General features: G+C 40.0%; 1 protein-coding gene across 19 annotated transcripts in view; it reads left to right on the plus strand.

The window, feature by feature from the left end:
- LOC120406051 (potassium voltage-gated channel subfamily KQT member 1-like) overlaps nucleotides 1–17,590 on the plus strand; it is an 819,762-nt gene that overhangs the window by 327,776 nt on the left and 474,396 nt on the right. For all 19 annotated transcript variants that reach the window (XM_039540307.1, XM_039540238.1, XM_039540231.1 and 16 more), the window contains one exon: nucleotides 16,779–16,829. In XM_039540307.1, coding sequence (XP_039396241.1) covers nucleotides 16,779–16,829 — 51 coding nt within the window. The remainder of the gene's footprint in view (nucleotides 1–16,778; nucleotides 16,830–17,590) is intronic.

Consider the following 17,590-nt stretch of genomic DNA (forward strand, 5'->3'; position numbering starts at 1 on the left):
AAACTGAAGAGAGTTCACAAGAAGTCATGGATAAACACCTTGTAAAGAAGATCCCTGGCTTCGATCGCCCATGAAGTTCTTGGGCAACTCTAAACCATATCCACACAAACCATGGCAGATGCAGATACTTGCTGCACAAATGGGAAATTAAAGACTCTCCAGTGTGCGACTGTGGTCACCAGAACAGACCATGGAACATACAACAACTCAATGCCCGATTCACAAATACAAAGGAGGCCTCACAGCAATACGCTTTGCTACTCCAGACATAATTATCTGGTTTAGCCATTGTGACGGGCTCAGGCCAGAAGGATATAAGAGGGTAGTGGAAGGCAGGTATATCAGCCTCAGAATGAGCAGGTCCCTGTTCCCTGGATAGCCAAACAAGGGCTACTCCAGACCAGTCAAGACACCTGAGGCCAACTTAACCAGTTAAGCTCGTTAGGCTAATGCTGGCACCTGACCTCAATTAACTGACAAAGGGTCAGTTAAGGCTGTTAGGCTAATGGAGACAGCTGGAACCAGTTAAGGTCCCACTTATACTGCTTTAAAAGCTCTCCTTTCCAGTTCTCTCGAGAGGAGCCCAGGTGAAAGGAGCTGGAGGAGAGGAAGCATTACTGAGCCCTGAGGTAAGGGTGAAGCTTGGAAAAGGGGACCATGGGGAAGTGGCCCAGGGAATCAAAGCAGCAGCAGTGGAGGAGGGAAGCCGCTAACAGCTGCTATCATTAGGGTCCCTGGGCTGGAACCCAGAGTACAGGGCAGGCCCAGGTTCCCCTCTCCACCCGCACGATCTACAGAGATCCCTTTGAGAGGGGAAACAGACTTTGGTCCAGGCAGGAGACCAAATGGTGCCTATGGAGCTCTAAGGAGTAACAAAGACTGTGGGTATGCCACCTTCCCACCTCCCATACCAGCCTGTGATGAAAATAGCTCAATAAGCTGTAACCTTTGCCACCATACTGGGAAAAGGAGGTCATATTGAGGGCCTTAGTGAGCTTCTGAGGCCACTGAATCCGCCAGGAAGTGGAGGACCCACCAATACAGACTTGGAGCTTTGTCACACCATCTAAATGTAAAATTACAGTTGTTGATCTACATTTATATCAGCCATGTGAAGAAGACAACTCCAAATATGGCTTTTGTTTTCAAAATCAGTTCTTCAAATAGTTACTGCTACCGAAATGGGAAAAAATTCCCGGAATGTTGTAACCTTTATTATCCCTTTTTGTATCCAAACTGAAGGCCATTTCTGGGCACACAACCTGCTTGGGTAAAACAGTCCAAAACCGGAATGCACCTGATTGAACCTCTAAATCTGCCTCTAACACCCATTCCTTCCTCCAAAAGGACATTCTATTAAATTGTATGCTAGCACTTGAAAGTCCGGTGCAAAATGCCTGCCCTAGGGCCATCACTCAGCATTCAAAGTTAAGATGCCCAATAATAGATTGCAGCTCCTGCAGTGTAACGTCGTTAGCTACTCTAGTCTTCATAATCACTCCCAGAAGTTCCCACATCCTTTTCTAGAACATAAGAACGGCCATATTGGGTCAGAACAATGGTCCATCTAGCCCAGTATCCTGTCTTCTGACAGTCACCCAGGCCAGATGCCTCAGAGGGAATGAACAGAACAGGGTAATTAACAAGTGATCCATCCCCTGTTGTCCACTCTCAGGTTCTGGCAGTCAGAGGCTAGGGACCCTCAGAGCAGGAGGTTGCATTCCTGACCATCTTGGCTAATAGCCATTGATGGTCCTATCCTCCATGAACTTATATAATTCTTTTTTGAACCCATCTGTACTTTTGGCCTTCACAACATCCCCTGGCAATGAGTTCTACAGGTTGACTCTGCGTTGTGTGAAGAAGTACTTCCTTTTCGTTGTTTTAAACCTGCTGTCTATTAATATCATTGGATGACTCCTGATTCTTGTGTTATGTGGAGGAGTAAATAACACTTCCTTATTCATTTTCTCCATGCCATTCATGATTGTATAGACCTCTGTCATATCTCCCTTAGTCATCCCTTTTTCCAAGTTGAAAAATCCCACTCTTTTTAAATATTTCCTCATATGGAAGCAGTTCTATACCCTTAATCATTTTTGTTGTCCTTCTCTGTTCCTTTTCCAATTCTAAGATATCTGGGAGAGTCTAGATATATCAGCCCACATATTTAACTAAATCTCCAAATAGGTCAGCTTCATAGAGGACCCCCTCTGCTTTTTCATCAGCCAAAGGTACCCCCAACCTACCAACCAGTGCCTTGAATGTGGCTAGCAGGCTGGAGTGCTCCTCAGAATCTGCCCTGCCTGCAAACAAGTCATCATCCAAATAGCGTGCCAGATGGTGCAGACCAGACTCCTGGGCTGCTGCCCATTCCAGCGGTGTATTGAATTGTTTAGATTCTGAGCAGGAGATGTACAATTCCCTGCTCTTTGCCCCCTGTTCCTGTACCATGGGGCAAACAGGTGGGGTGGGGGTGGTGAATTTACCCCCCAATTTTCTATAATATTGGGGGCCTTCCCTGAAACCTATACCATTTGCAAACTGCATGGACCCTGAAACACACCTCACAAGCCTGTGTAAATCTGCAGGTTTGTGTAAATCTGCCCAGTAAATGTTATGCAGAGCATCAGATCTCTGCTGGGTTTGCCGAGTAAGAAATAGGCCGCTCTCAGCTTGAACACCTGGTCCCCCTGGTATCATTAACTCTAAGCAGAGCATGTGATTCAGAATGTCCCACTGAATTCTAGCCTGTTACAGCCCTCAGTCTCAACTGCTCATCATAGTTAAACCAAGCCATGCCCCCAAAATGTATTGTGTGTTCACTGTATTATGTTCATACATTTGAATAACGCTGGGCTTCTTTTTTTGCCCTTTGGTAATGCATATGCCAGAGCACAGCCCCAATTTTACAAATCACACAGAGATGTTTCTTGCCTTTGTATCAGAATGCAGGGTCAGTCTGTTAATTTCTGTAGTGCCAAATCTAGATCATTTGCGCAGAAAACAGGCGAACCAGATTGCATTCATCTTGTCAAATGTATAAATAAGCAAAGTAATGTTTAAACCATCAATATATTAGGCAGGACTTTTTTCGGGGAGGGGAGGGGGTTACTCACAACCAAACCTGCAAGATAGAAGGGAAAGTGATGAGAAGACCAAGAAGTTTTAAATATTTATTTCACCTGTCTTTTCCTGAAACAGAAAAGAAGCGTGTGCGGCATTACTTTTCCAAACTTAATTTTAAGTGTAATGCCATGGAAAATGTTCATAGACTTATTGTTCTGAAGTGATTATCCTTTAAATCATGGCTGTTTCACTAGCTGCCTTCATCTGATCCTGAAACTATAAATGAACTCCAAGGCTTTGATGTTGAGGGTTCAAACTCAAAGGAGATTTTCAGGGTCTTTGAAGTTGAGCTCTAGAAGGGACAATGCACTGTGCACTTATTCACTGGGGGAGTGCTGTCATCATAATACAGCTGAGTCTTTGCCAGTGTAAATTTATCATGGGTGTTTGAAGTAGCTTTATTGCATCAGTTTTCCTTTTATTTCAAAGTCAGGACATGGATAAAAATTGGTGGGCTTCTGTTCCTGTTTCATTGCATTTGTGTGAAATGAATAATTGTACCAAAGGCAATATAATTTGGACAGAATTTTGTGGAATAGAAAAAGGAATCTTTTGGCAGCCCCTCTCCACCTTCTTAAAAGTTGCTGTAAAAAAAAAAAGTTCAGCGATGTTTCCACTCCCATGTCTAGTTTTCCTTAGATGATGACAAACAGGTGAAGTGTCATCAATGAAATTAACTCAGACTCTAAAGACTCAAAATTTGGAAGAAGCCTTTGAAATTTAAAGATCAAGGATGTGCCCCTCACATTGCAGCAATATTGCTCTTTAAGACCCTGATCCTGCAATGAGATCTTTGTGGATGGACCCCCTATGCTTGCACGGATCACTACTGAAGTCAGTGGGGCTTTGCAAGGGTGCAGGGGTCTTGTGCATAGATCATTGCAGGACTGATGCCTAAATTGAGAACTAGCATGCTGTGACATATGACATCATAAATTCATGTAGTGAAGAATGAATGTAAGACCCAGCCCTTTGAAGTGCTGAGTGCTTCCAGAGTCGTGCTGTGCCCTCTCAACTTTAGATCAGTGGATGTTGAGGGCACTCAGCACCTTCCATCACCAGGCTCATATTTGGTACATGACATTAAAAGCAAAGTGAACAAAGTGCTAGAAAAAAAATACTTCTGGGAAAAATACTGCATTCTTAAAGGGATGGGTTAGAGGTGTTGCCAACATTCACGATTTTATCACAAGTCTTGTGATATTTGCTATTTTTTTCTAAAAGCCCCAGTTCCTGGAAGTATGTCAGAATCACAGTTTCTGGGTGTTTTTAAGTAAGTTTCTAGTCCTTGTGCTTGTGGAGAAAAGCTTGGCCTGACATGATTTTTGAACAAGCGTTGACAATGTTGAGGTGGTGATCATAGTTTTTTGTCTATTGTATCCTGTTACCATTACAAGATGCACTCACTTTAGTACTCTGCTTACAAGAGGCAGGTTTTGTGAATAGTTCTTTGGAGAGTTAACAGTATATCACGTTTTATAGGACTCATTGTAATTGGGAACAAGATAAATAGAAGAGGATTAGTTATAATATACCCTCATAAAAATGTGTGTGTTCTTTATGTGTGATATTGGAAGTTATGTGAACATTATAGAGAAAGTAGCTAGAATACAGCTAACTGTAAATATTATACTATGGGTTTAAGACCTATCTGTAATAAATAGTAATTTACAGTGTAAGTTCATGGGGGTAGGGACCATGTTATATTGTGCACTTGAGCAGCGCTAGCACAATGGGGTCCGGATCCTGACTGCAGCCTCTTGGTGTTACTGCAGCATAAATACTAGAGTTCTTTTGGTGTGTGTTCAGGGGGCTATTGGGTGAATTTCATTCATAATAATAGAAAAAAAACAATGGAGCTGGCTAATGCCTAGCATTGTGTTCAGGTCTCTCAAAAATCAATTACTGTGTAAACATGTTTGTATTTGAGATAAGAAGCAAATCCATCGTGTAGGGTAAACAGATATTGTGTGAGCTTCACCATATAGTTCTGCCAGTGCACTTTGGTCCTTGCATCTTGTGCTGCTAATATTTCATGTTTCAATCCTTGAACTCTGCCTGTTATATTGAATTGCACGGTGGCTTATTGATACGAACATTTGATTGAAACCACCAAGCTCATATCACTTGAGACCTGAAACAGATTAAAACAGAAGTCTTTACAGATGAAAGGCTTGAAGGTTTATCCTCTCTGCTACCTAGTCCCAAAGAGCTATATACTTTTTTCTGTAATTTCATGGTCCTTTTGTTGGAAACAAGTGTCATGGGACTGGGAATAATGACATGCTGTGGCTGGCTGTTTCAATAAAGACAGGATTATGATGATGAGGGTTTTTTCTTTCTATCCTTGCCTGTTTGTGTGATAAATATACAAAACTCAGCTGGTAGGTCCATCTTGATATTTCAAGCTGATATTAACTTGTGAACAAAGAGCTAGACTAGGGCAACTGTTTTTTTTTATATTTGAAGTTTGAAAGGTGTGTTTTGTGTAGAATTACAAGAGCCATACCAACTTCATGAACAACTCACATTTTGGTCTCAGTTCAGCAGACGCTTCAAATATTTTCATAGCCTGACTCTGTGCTCGGTGCCCCTTGTTTGTGAAACTTCAGACAGTCTTTTACACATATGGCTGTTTCTTGGACTTGTATTAGATTTTTTCCCAAAGAGTTTCTGTTTGCTTACAGGCACATTGCTGTTAGATTATATTAGTTAAGGATAAAAAATGAATGTACAATATTTCTCCTCATACCCCAGCCCTAAAATAATGCTCCATGGCCCTGTCATAACCCCTAAGTTACACTGCTTTGGTTCCCTTTGCATTCAAGGACCCACATTGTAGCCACCATCTATCCTCCTGGTAACTGGATTGGGCTGTCTTTGGACCCCAACAGTGCTACTCCATAATTGGTCTGGGGGGTTGCCGTTGGTCGAAGCTAGCAGCTTCCATCCCCCACCAGACTGTGTTCCCAGAATGTCCATAGCACTCCATCGCTGCAACTCAGATAAGGAAAGGCATTAAAGGGAAAGGGAAAATGGGAGTGGTGTTGTCAAGGTTCCTTCCCCACTCTGAACTTTAGGGTACAGATGTGGGGACCTGCATGGACACTTCTAAGCTTAATTACCAGATTAGATCTGGTATCGCTGCTACCATCCCCCAAGTACTACCTTTTTTTCCTTGGGTAGTCTTGAGAGACTTCACTAATTTCCTGGTGAACACAGATCCAAACCCCTTGGATCTTAAAACAAGGAGAAATTAACCATCCCCCCTCCTTTCTCCCACCAACTCCTCGTGGATCCAGATCCAACCCCCTTGGATCTAAAAACAAGGAAAAATCAATCAGGTATTAAGAAAAAGGCTTTTAATTAAAGAAAAGAAAGGTAAAATCTGGGAGAGATTAGCATACCAGCTACTCTCACAGACAACAGATTCAAAACACAGAGGATGTTCCCCTGGGCACAAATTTAGTTACACAAAAAAATACCCCAAATACCCAATTTTGATAATTCCCTTAATGATACCAAGACAAGTTACAAAGAAAATAAACATAAACCTATTTATTCCTTTCTAAAACTTACTACTCTGATAAGAGGCTGGTGGTTCCTTGATCTTTTTCACTCCAGCTGAAACTGAACTCTAAACAAAGGAAAACTTCCCTCCTTCCTTTTGAAACATCTTGTTCCCCCATTGGTTCCTCTGGTCAGGTGTCAGCTAGGTTAGGTGAACTTTTTAACCCTTTACAGGTAAAAGAGGCATTAACCCTTAACTATCTGTTTATGACAGGTGTGTAATTATAATTGTCTATATTTTCTTTCATTTTTTACAGTCCTTTTGTTCTTACAGCATAATTCCAGTGAGTTTAAAAGCTCACTGGCATCCAACTTAGCTGCAGTTTCCTACAAGTATTATCACAGGAATCTAGCTATTACGCATGAGTGCTCTGTCTGTAACCATAGCTACGAGGTAACTCATTATCAACAAGTGTTAATCATGTAAATTCTTAGGAGAAAAAAAGGGCTCCCATGTTTGGATGTGCCCTGTGCATGTTATCCCATGGAGTGGTGCCACAGCTTCTCATTCCCTTCTGTATCTTTGCTTTTACTGGAGTACTGGGCCTCTTCTGAGCCGCTAATACCAGTGACAAATTGTGATTTTTGTAGAAGAGTATACAGTACTATAACTTCACCCATCACTTAAGGGGGACACAGCTGTGAATCCATATCAGAATGAGTTAAAGCCTAAGGACAGACCTTTTTTAGCCCAAGTTTAGTTTCATGTTCTAAATCCCAAAGGGGACCTTTAGCCTCATCCTTCAGAAATTTTAGCTAAATGCCCCTAAACGAACGGAGGTGGAATGAGACCTTTGGGCAAATCCAAAACACTTGTCTGTGAGTTCATTTCTTTAACTTTATTTAGAAACTGTTCTTGAAGCACAGAATCCTAGAAATACAGGGCTGGAAGGGACCTCCAGGTCTAGTCCATCCCCCTGCGCTGAGGCGGGATTAAGTACAGCTAGGCCTTCTGTGGCAGGCATGTGTCCCTGTTTTTCAAGAACCACCACAGCCTCCCAGGGAACCAGTTCCAGTGCTTAACTATCCATATAGTTAGCAAGTTTGTCCTACTATCCAACATAAATCTCCCTTACTGCAAACTAAGCAGATTACTTTTTGCCCTACCATCTGTGGGAACGGAGAACAGTTGATCACTGTCCCCTTTATATCAACCATTTACATATTTACTATTATCCTCCTGTCCCCTCTCTTTTCTACAGTAAACATGCCCAATTCTTTCAATACTTACTTATGTCATCTTTTCTAAACCTTTTATCCTTTTTTTGCTCTCCTCTGGACTCTCTCCCTGGACTGTTCATATCTATCTTAAAGTGTAGCCCGCAAAACTGGAGACAGCACTCCAGCTGAGGCCTCACCAATACTGAGTAGAGCAGAACAATTACCTCCTGTGTCTTACATACAACGCTCTTCTTATTACACGTCAGAATGAGGTTTGCCTTGTTTGCAACACCATCACACTATTAATTCGCATTCAATTTGTGATCCATTATAATCCCCAGATCCCCCATAAGGATTCCCAGATCCTTTTCTGCAGTATTGCTGTCTAGCCAGCATATTATATTTCTTTTTAAGGGTTAATTAAACCCAGAAAAGGCCTGTTGTTCCACTGATATGCTAAGAAAGGGTATTAAAAATGCATTGCATTGCTAGAAGACACTGGGGGCAAGCTCTCAACTATGGCCCAGACTTGACACAGAACAAATCAGGGGTGATGTGACAAGGTGGTATAGATATCTTTTCAATATCTTCATCAATGATTTAGATAATGGCATAGAGAGTACACTTATAAAGTTTGTGGATGATATCAAGCTGGAAGGGGTTGTTAAGTGCTTTCGTGGATAGGATTAAAATTCAAAATGATCTGGACAAACTGGAGAAAGGGTCTGAAGTAAATAGGATGAAATCAATAAGGAGAAATGTAAAGTACTTCCACTTAAGAAGGAACAATCAGTTGCACACATACAAAATGGGAAATGACTGCCTAGGAAGGAGTATTGCAGAAAGAGATCTGGAGGTCATAGTGTACCACAAGCTAAATATGAGTCAACAGTGTATAACACTGTTGCAAAAAAACCAAACATCATTCTAGGATGTATTAGCAGGAGTGTTGTAAGAAATACACAATTAGCAATTCTTCTGCTCTACTCCAGGCTGATTAGGCCTCAGCTGGAGTATAGTTCTGGGCACCTGTAACAGGTGGGTCCGGGGCTCAACCCTCTGAGGGGAAGAGGGGAGCCACACCGGCCCGAGTAAACAGTACAGGAGCTCAGGCCTCTTGTAGCAGGCTGAGCAGTAAACAGTAAGGGAGCTCAGGCCTCTGGTAACAGGCTGAGCAGTAAACAGTATAGGGGCTCAGGCCTCTGGTAGCAGGCTGAGCAGTCTGGTGAGGGGGGTAACTGCCACCCGTGAGTGGGGTGGCAGGGGGGATACAGGCCCACCCACTCCGCTGTGTCCCGGCCTGGGGTCCTAGGCAGTGGTCGTCACCGCTGACGGTCAGTGGGGATCCTGACCGCAACACACTGACATGGGTATTGTCTGATCAGTAGCCTGACTGAGGTTGGCTGCCCCCGGGCCACTTCCAATATCCCCCTCTTGTCCTACCTGGTCCACGGCGTCTGGTCCCGGGAAGTCCCACTGCATGGGTTCCTCACAACCCGGGCTGGGGGGTAGGTCGGGTAGTTCCTCGGGGACATCCAGCTAATCCTGCTCCGGGGGTTCCTCGGGGTAACGGCATGGTAGCGGGAAAGCTCCAACTAGCTCCTCGTCGTAGGTGGCGCGGGGAAGCTCCGGCAGGTCTTCCCAGTAGCGAGGTAGGGTGCTCTCCGGCCAGTCCAGGCAGCTGCCCGGGGCTCCAGCGGTTCCTCCGTCAGGAGCTCCCTCAGGCAGGTCTGCTCTCCCCGGTGGCTGGGCACTGACTGGGCTGGAAGGGCCGGCTTTTATCCTTCCGGGTCGCCGTCTGACCCTCTGAGGGGTGGGCTCACCACTCTGTAGCCCCGCCCCTTCCTGTGTCCGGGGCTCAACCCTCCCCGGGGAGGAGGGGAGCCACACCGGCCCGCTACAGCACCACATTTCAGGAAATATGTGGACAAATTGGAGAAAGTCCAGAGAAGAGCAACAAAAATGATTAAAGGGCTAGAAAACATGACAATGAAGGAAGATTGAAAAATAATGGATTTGTTTAGTCTGGAAAAGAGAAGACTGAGAGGGGACATAACAGTTTTCAAGTACATAAAAGGTTGTTACAAGCTGGAGGGAGAAAAAATGTTCTTTTGAACCTCAGAGGATAGGATAAGAATCAATGGGTTTAAATTGCAGCAACGGTGGTTTAGGTTGGACGTTAGGAAAAACTTCCCAACTATCAGGGTGGTGAATCACTAGAATAAATTGCCTAAGGAGGCTGTGGAATCTCGATCATTGGAGATTTTTAAGAGCAGTTTGGACAAATACCTGTCAGGGATGGTCTACGTAATACTTAGTCCAGCCATGAGTGCAGGGGACTGGACTAGATGACCTCTCAAGGTCCTTTCTAGTCCTATGATTCTATGAAAGCTTATTTGCACTGTTAGAGTAGCTTGCAACCTGCTGGAATTTATACCACCATAATCTCCTCTTAATTCCATGTAAAAAAATTAGTAAATTTAAAAATAGACACTCCTGTTTTCAAATTCCCTCATCCCTGTTCTCTTCAATATCATATATCTGCAGTACACTATACTAACACTGGCCTGTCCTCAACTGGTCAAATTGTTCTATTGTTAGGTAGTAGCCTACAATCTGAAGACCATTGTTGTATAAGAGGAAGGCTTGTTTCTTCCCATCCTAGTTCATTTTCTCTGTCTCTAATAATGTAGTCGTATTTATGCCACATTAATCACTATTGTACCTAAAAGCCTTTTGGCAGCTATAGCACCTAAGGACTCTGACAACATTTTTGATTCATAGCAATGAACTGAGCTGGACTGAAGACTTCCTTTCCCTCTGACAGTTTGAGAACTGAGACTCAGGAGTGTAACAGTGGTCTGTGTGTGTCATGCTATCGTATATTTAGGCCTGGAAGGATTAGTTTTCTGTTGATAAATGTTGTTAAACATTGATTTCACTGCATGTGCATGCACAAACCAACCAAAATATATTTCCATCTATGATAATTTACATTTAAAGGTAGACAAAGTACGAAAAATGATTTGAGAACTTATTAGAGCTTGATTTAAGGATATTTACTTTCTATATTTTGACATGTGCTATTGACAATTTGTGTTTTTTGATAAAACTTTTACTTATTGAATCTCAGCGTCTTCTGTCATTAAATAATTGTATGCCCCCGCCAGTAATTTGCCATAATTATGAAAATTTAAATAAATGATTTTTAAAATGCTTAAAAATAACATTGATTTTATCCATCAAAATTATACAAATAATAATCAAACTCTGCCAAGCCTACATATATTGTTATTCTCTCTAATATACTAAATTTATGCTTTAAATAGTATATTAGAGAGATGTATATGACTGAATTATTGTTTATGTATATATTTATTTTAAAAATGAAGCTTGTATTATATGTCTAATACACTATAGTGTATTAGAGAGAGGTATGTATGTGTGTGTGTATCCACACAATAATAATGCTCTCAGTGTATTTTAAAGATGAAGCTTGTATATCCTCTGAAAAGATATTATAGTTTTACGGGTTTTTCATTTAATTTAGTTTATGATGGAAAATTATTCCTCATTATCACAGCTGAGTGAAAGTGACCTCCAGTGAAGCAAATGCCCCTGATTTCTGCCATGATAGCTTGCTGTTATTGCAGGAGTAATATGGCCACATAGAAACCACTTCTCCTTTCTAACCTTAGGGCTACAGTGCACTGGGTCTCCATATTCTCCACTTAAGGAAAGAAAGGGCATTGTATGGTCCTTTATTTTTTTCCCCAAGGAATGATAATTCTAACCACTGTTACTGTTCCATATTTTAAATCTTTTCCTTTTCCTCATATGTAGGTTCCTCAATCTATTTGTATATTTAAATTTGTATTGGTATTTTCATTATTAATATTAATGTTTTCATAATTAAGAAATTATTGTGGAGCACTCAAGTGTATTGGCCCAGGGCAAGGGCATCTTTATAAGTTTCACTTTTGTTTCCAGGTGTAGCAATTATGAGCTTGCAACGTGAATCTGTAATTTATATAAAATAAAGAAAATGGTAGAATGACAAGATGGGTAAGATAATATTTCTTGTTGGACAAAGTTCTGTTGGTGAGAGACGAGCTTTTGAGCTCACACCGAACTCTTCTCAGAACTCTTCTTCAACTCTGGGAAATGTGCTCAAGGTGTCACAGCTATATACAAGGTGGAACAGACTGTTTAACATACAGGCTTTCTCCTTGGTGCATATTCTGTGGTATCTGAGTGCCTGACTATAGATAACAAATAGATTACTTAGTGTGTTTGGGGTGGTTGGTGGATCTGTGAAGGTAGGTGTGATGATCCATGGATTTCTTGTATGTACTTGACTACAGGGACTACTTCTGCTAAACAATACCTTGTTTTTTAACTATGACACTATGAGTAACTTTCCCAGACCTGATGAAGAGCTCTGTGTAAGCTTGAACACTTGTCTCTCTCAGAAACTGAAGTTGATCCAATAAATGATATTACCTCACTCACCTTGTCTATCTCATATCCTGGGTCTCACTCTTCTACAACACCACTGCATATAAAGTGGTAGAATAGCACTCAATGGGTAGTGAACATCTCACTGCACCTCATCATGGTTTATAATGGACTTGCAACAATGCCAGTGCCAGTAGGACTTCATAATCATCACTGGGGAAGTGAATAGATGAATTTGGTGGCTTGAAGAAGAAAAGAAAACTGGTGAATGGTACCTTAATGAGACAGACTGAGTGGGTGGGGTTGAATGGCACTTAGCTGGTGTTTATTACTGAGTTGAGGGTTAATTGTGGGGTTGTGTGTTTGCCTGATCTATATGAAAATTATATGCATATGTGAGCGAGAGAAAGAGTGTATGTGCATGTGCACTGAGGTATGGGATTTATGAATAGGTGTGTGTGTGAAAGGTTGTGTAAAGGGAAGGGAAGGTTGTGTTGAGGGTTTTGTGTGTGCATGTGTGTTGGTGTGTAGTCGTGTTTGTGTGACTCTGTCCATAGACAAGTATGTGCATGCAAGGACTAAAAATGTACTTATCTGTTGTATGAGAAGTAGAGATGGGTAGGCGGTATGAGCTGGTGATCATGTTGATTTGTGGGTGAACTGGTAAATGTTCTTACTGTGATTTTGCAAGGCTGAAATATATATGTTTCTGTGTCTGTGTGCGTGTGAGAGAGAAATTTAAATAAGTAGTTTTATTTAATTATTTATTTATTTTTTTAAATCTGGAAAGTATTAATGTTGCAAATCACTTGAGGTCAGTTTTTTTGTAAACTTGCAGGAGTTTTGTAATTTTATGTGACGGTTTCTCTCCTTCTTGCTTTAGAGTAAAACAAGAGGTAGATCAGGTTAATTTATATCATCTGTCTTTTATGCATAGTGTCAGCATGAAGAGTCTCCAGTTTAAAAAAGGAGACAAAGACTGTAGAAAGCTCGTAATGAGTAAATGCTTTGTGTAAGGGAAGAGCAAACCACCAAAGTTTCTTCTTCTTCTTCTTTTGTTTATGGAGGTGGTGGTGAGGGGATGTGTTTTTGTTTTGTTTCAAACAAGGCTTCCTTTTTAAAAACTCCTTTCCATAAAATGAAAAGCGACGACTCCATCAAGTAACATGTTATGTCAACATGGTTGACTTTCTTTTCTTCATTTTAATGAACAGTTCATTAGTGTTCATTTCAGTTAATGTAAAGGTAAAAGAGAGAGGCCCGGAAGCAGGTATTTTTAACCAGGCATCTTAATCAACTGTGCTTTTCACTCGTGTTTACATTATGTGCAGGCAAACTAAGTTGGCCTTGTTTTCACTTGCTGTGCTAACAGTTACAATGAATGAGCCAAGTTCTCTTCTGGCAGTGGAGCTACATCAGAAGTTTATAAGAGAGTCTGGTCCAATGCAATATTGAAAGATGAGGCAGACCTGGGACTAATGATCAATAATAAAACATTTTGTATGCTTTTCATAAACATATGTGTCTCTAAAAACACGCTATAACTGAATTTTGTAATCCCATTTTAACAAGTAAGACTGGGTATTAAGAACTAGAAAGATGGACATCACACTTTAATTATATCTATGCAAATGCTTAAAAGCTATTGGCCATACTTGGTAAAGTAAATTAGCTGGAATTTTCCATTCATTTTCTTTTGTGCTTAGACCGACAGTTAGTTTTTTCTCTTGTGTTGTGTTCACATGTTGTACGGAAGGAAGGGAGGGGTTCAACTTACACTATTTCACAATAACCAAGTAAAGCAAATTTTAAAAATACAATAGTGTTGACTTTCTTTGCCTGTATATTCAGGCCAAGATCTTCACAAGTGAGTAGTGATTTTGGATGTCTGAATTATGAGGTGACCTTTTAAAGAGGAACCTTTTAAAGGGGCCTTTTTTGAGAGAGAGTGAGTGTTGAGTACCTACACTCTGAAAATTAGCCACCTTTAAGGTGTCTCAGATTGAGTCCACAAAAATAACTAGTCCACTTTGAAAATCTTTGCCTTAGTGCTGTAAAGCATATGAGATGTTTTCAAAACTGCAATGGAATTTATTTGAAGGGTTCCACATTCCTGTCATTACCTGGATGTACTCAGCCAGATGTGAACTTCCATGATAAAATGATCAACATTTTAAAAGCCTGTTTTGACTATCAGACATGATATCCAGGAAATTTCTTCTAGTCCAGGGGGGTGGAAAATGGTAGGTACCTCTTTACAATAACATGGCTGGCAGCTGGCAGGCTATGACAGACCCCCTCTCTGCTCAGGAACAGAGACTGTCCCATCTGTTTTGTGCTAAGCTACAGAAAACTTGGAGTTTGAGGCTTCCAAAAGACTTTCAGACTACCTCTCTCACGGCTCAGTAACACCTGCCAACCATATCATTATGTTAGTTTTACTTATTCCTCTTCGCTTTATTAAGCAGAATGAGGTATAGCAGCCAGTACTTTTGCTTTTACACAGATAAGGAATACAATAATTAAGCTTTAGTTTGATTGGTGCCATATTTATAATCTGGAACATTCTGAACATATGGTTATATGAATGGCAAGATAAGAACTCGTCCTAGACTTATTAGGAGTTGAGGGTCATGGCATATATTATTTGAAAGATAATTTCCCCTAGATTGGCAAAAAGTTTGATGTCACAAGGTATTACCATATGTATACAAAATGGATATTTTGTCTAACTAGCAGGACTTAAACTACTTCTAAGCTAACAGGAGTTAAAGATAATACATCATTCAAATGTTAATTTCCTTTAGATTTGAAATGAAGTTTCAGATTTGAGCTATGATCTCAGTGTCATGATAATTTGGCCATTCTCACTACTAGGCCTGTATAAAACTTTAACAGTGAAATAGAAACCTGTGTTTTTAGTTCTTGAGTTTTCTTTTAATTTCACACACAACATGTATGAAACATCATAAGATTTTGCTTGAAAATTAGATTTTAGTGAAACAGTTTGATAGAGCAGAGGAGAAGAGGGAGTGTAATTCCATTCCTGATATGTGTTCGTAAAATGTATATTCTTTCAGGCTTATGTCTCTTCAGTTTTTTACTCTGTTCTTCCTTATTTTAGTTTAATTTTTTCTTGATATTCATTATAGGTTTTAGATTTCCAAACTTTTTTCAGGTCTGTACTTTCAGTATCTAATTAAATTAGTTACTAAAAGTGTATGTACAGTTTCTTTAAAAACTACCCTTCAAGATATATGCCTATAAGTACATTATATAAAGCACAAGAGTAATTAGTAATTTTTGAGCCAATACTTTGATATTCAAATGCTTCTTCCTATGAAAATGAATGTTCACATTAAAGTGTGCAATATTTTGAAAGTTCACATTTTTTTTTGGTGATAACTGGCATTTCTTTAAAAAATCCAATTTATTTCTATTTTAGTTTTATTAGGGTAACACAATTAGATGTGTTTTTACACCCCTGGCTATACCATGTCATTGATTGGATTCTTCAACTGGTTCAGAAGAAGAAGAAGAAGAAGAATACACTCCCCATTCCTGAAACAAAGTTTTGTTTAGAGTTTTGGAAAAAAGTTAAAATCCATTAACATCAACTACAATTACATGTAGCTGATGTTAAACATGTCTTTATTCCCCCTCTTTATCTCTCTCACTTTTTTCCCCCTCTTTATCTCTTTCACTTTGAATTTAACTAGTATTTTAAGAGCTCAATTTCAGGTTTCAGTTTCTCTCAGCAAAAGTGGTTCATGACCTTTATTATCAAGCTTAAGTTTAGCATCCATGAATAAGTTGCCAAATATGCATCATTATTATATTTTTGACAATTTGACAGAGGAAAATGTCTGTTAGAAAGATAAAGTATTAGTAGATCACCCATATATCTACAGTAGCCTTAATGAAAGGTTAAAGCATTGACAGATAAGTGGTTAAACAATTCTAGCATTGTACTTTCTGCAGTACTTTGAAGCCATTATGTTTCATTTATAGTTAACTTGCCTCATTCAGGGCATAGATAAAATGTCAGTCATACACTGTAGCCCTGAGGTCATGATTATATGAAAGCTTCTTTGACAGAGTATAAGTGATTTGGGATAAACAAGTGTAGAAAATGTTGTTTATTTTAAGGACCAGCAGTAGACTTGGACTGTATTTTCAGTAGGTTTAAGCCATCCTTACAAAACTACAGTACTTTCAATTTAAAGGAACAGTTATCACATTTGTGATCCTCAAAATTTGACCTACTGTTCCTTGTCTTGTATCCATTTGCCAACTCCATATAATTTCTGATTTTTTTTCAAAAGGGGTTAATAGTAATATGGAGTAAAAATGATTTTTTAGAATGTTGAAAACTACCTTGAACATTGTCCTTTTCTAAGAAGTCAATGCTGTGATGGTTTTATTAATTCTCAGCTCATTCTTTTTCCTACTCTTTGTAGCATTTCGATCAGGAGTGATAGCAAATCAGAGAATAAAACAATGAGTGCAAGGTAAGAAAATGATTGACCTGATTCTGTTAGAGCTGTCATTAACATAGGACACTGTAGTTCAATATTTACTGTGGTGTAATCCACTGGGGGAAGGAAGCTTTTATGAATGACACAGTTTTAAAACTGACTTAAAACAAGTGATAGAAGCAAAACCTAAAGTAAAACTAAAGCATTGGGCTCAAGGGAAGATTTTTGCAAGTGCATTCAGTTCTGTAGTAAACCAGCTGCAGAAGCGGCTTTCAAATTCCTACACTAAAACTGAGACCCACAGATCTGCCCTCTATCCCCAAAGGTCAAAGGGCATTTCTCCCGCAGGCAGAGTGGCAGCTTGTCCAATAAATACAGGACTGTTACCATGACACAGAAGGATCATTATACTGAGTAAGCTGACAAATAATTGGAACATTTCTTCAAGTCTACATGAGGCAGTTGAGAAGACAAGCATAAAGTGGGTACATATGTTCTCTTTGAAAGACAAGTGGGTTTAAGAAGTATGCCCTTAATAACTTTTCAGAGAGGTGTCACTGATAGTTTTATTGCATAGGCCTACCAAAACCTGTTGGAGAATTAATGATATTGGATATGAATCCTACAATTGGACTCTTTGCAGGAATTTAGTGAAAAAACATTTTGGCGAATACAGGAAATAGGCAGACATTGATAAGGATAGATTTTTTTTTGCCATGAATTATTAATTCTAGTGATGCTTGCACTAAACTATTTTCAGGTTGGTCCATCTAAACCCTAATCTATGTGTTTTG

Source organism: Mauremys reevesii, linkage group 1 (assembly GCF_016161935.1).
Source record: "Mauremys reevesii isolate NIE-2019 linkage group 1, ASM1616193v1, whole genome shotgun sequence".
In the NCBI taxonomy this organism is placed as follows: domain Eukaryota; kingdom Metazoa; phylum Chordata; order Testudines; family Geoemydidae; genus Mauremys; species Mauremys reevesii.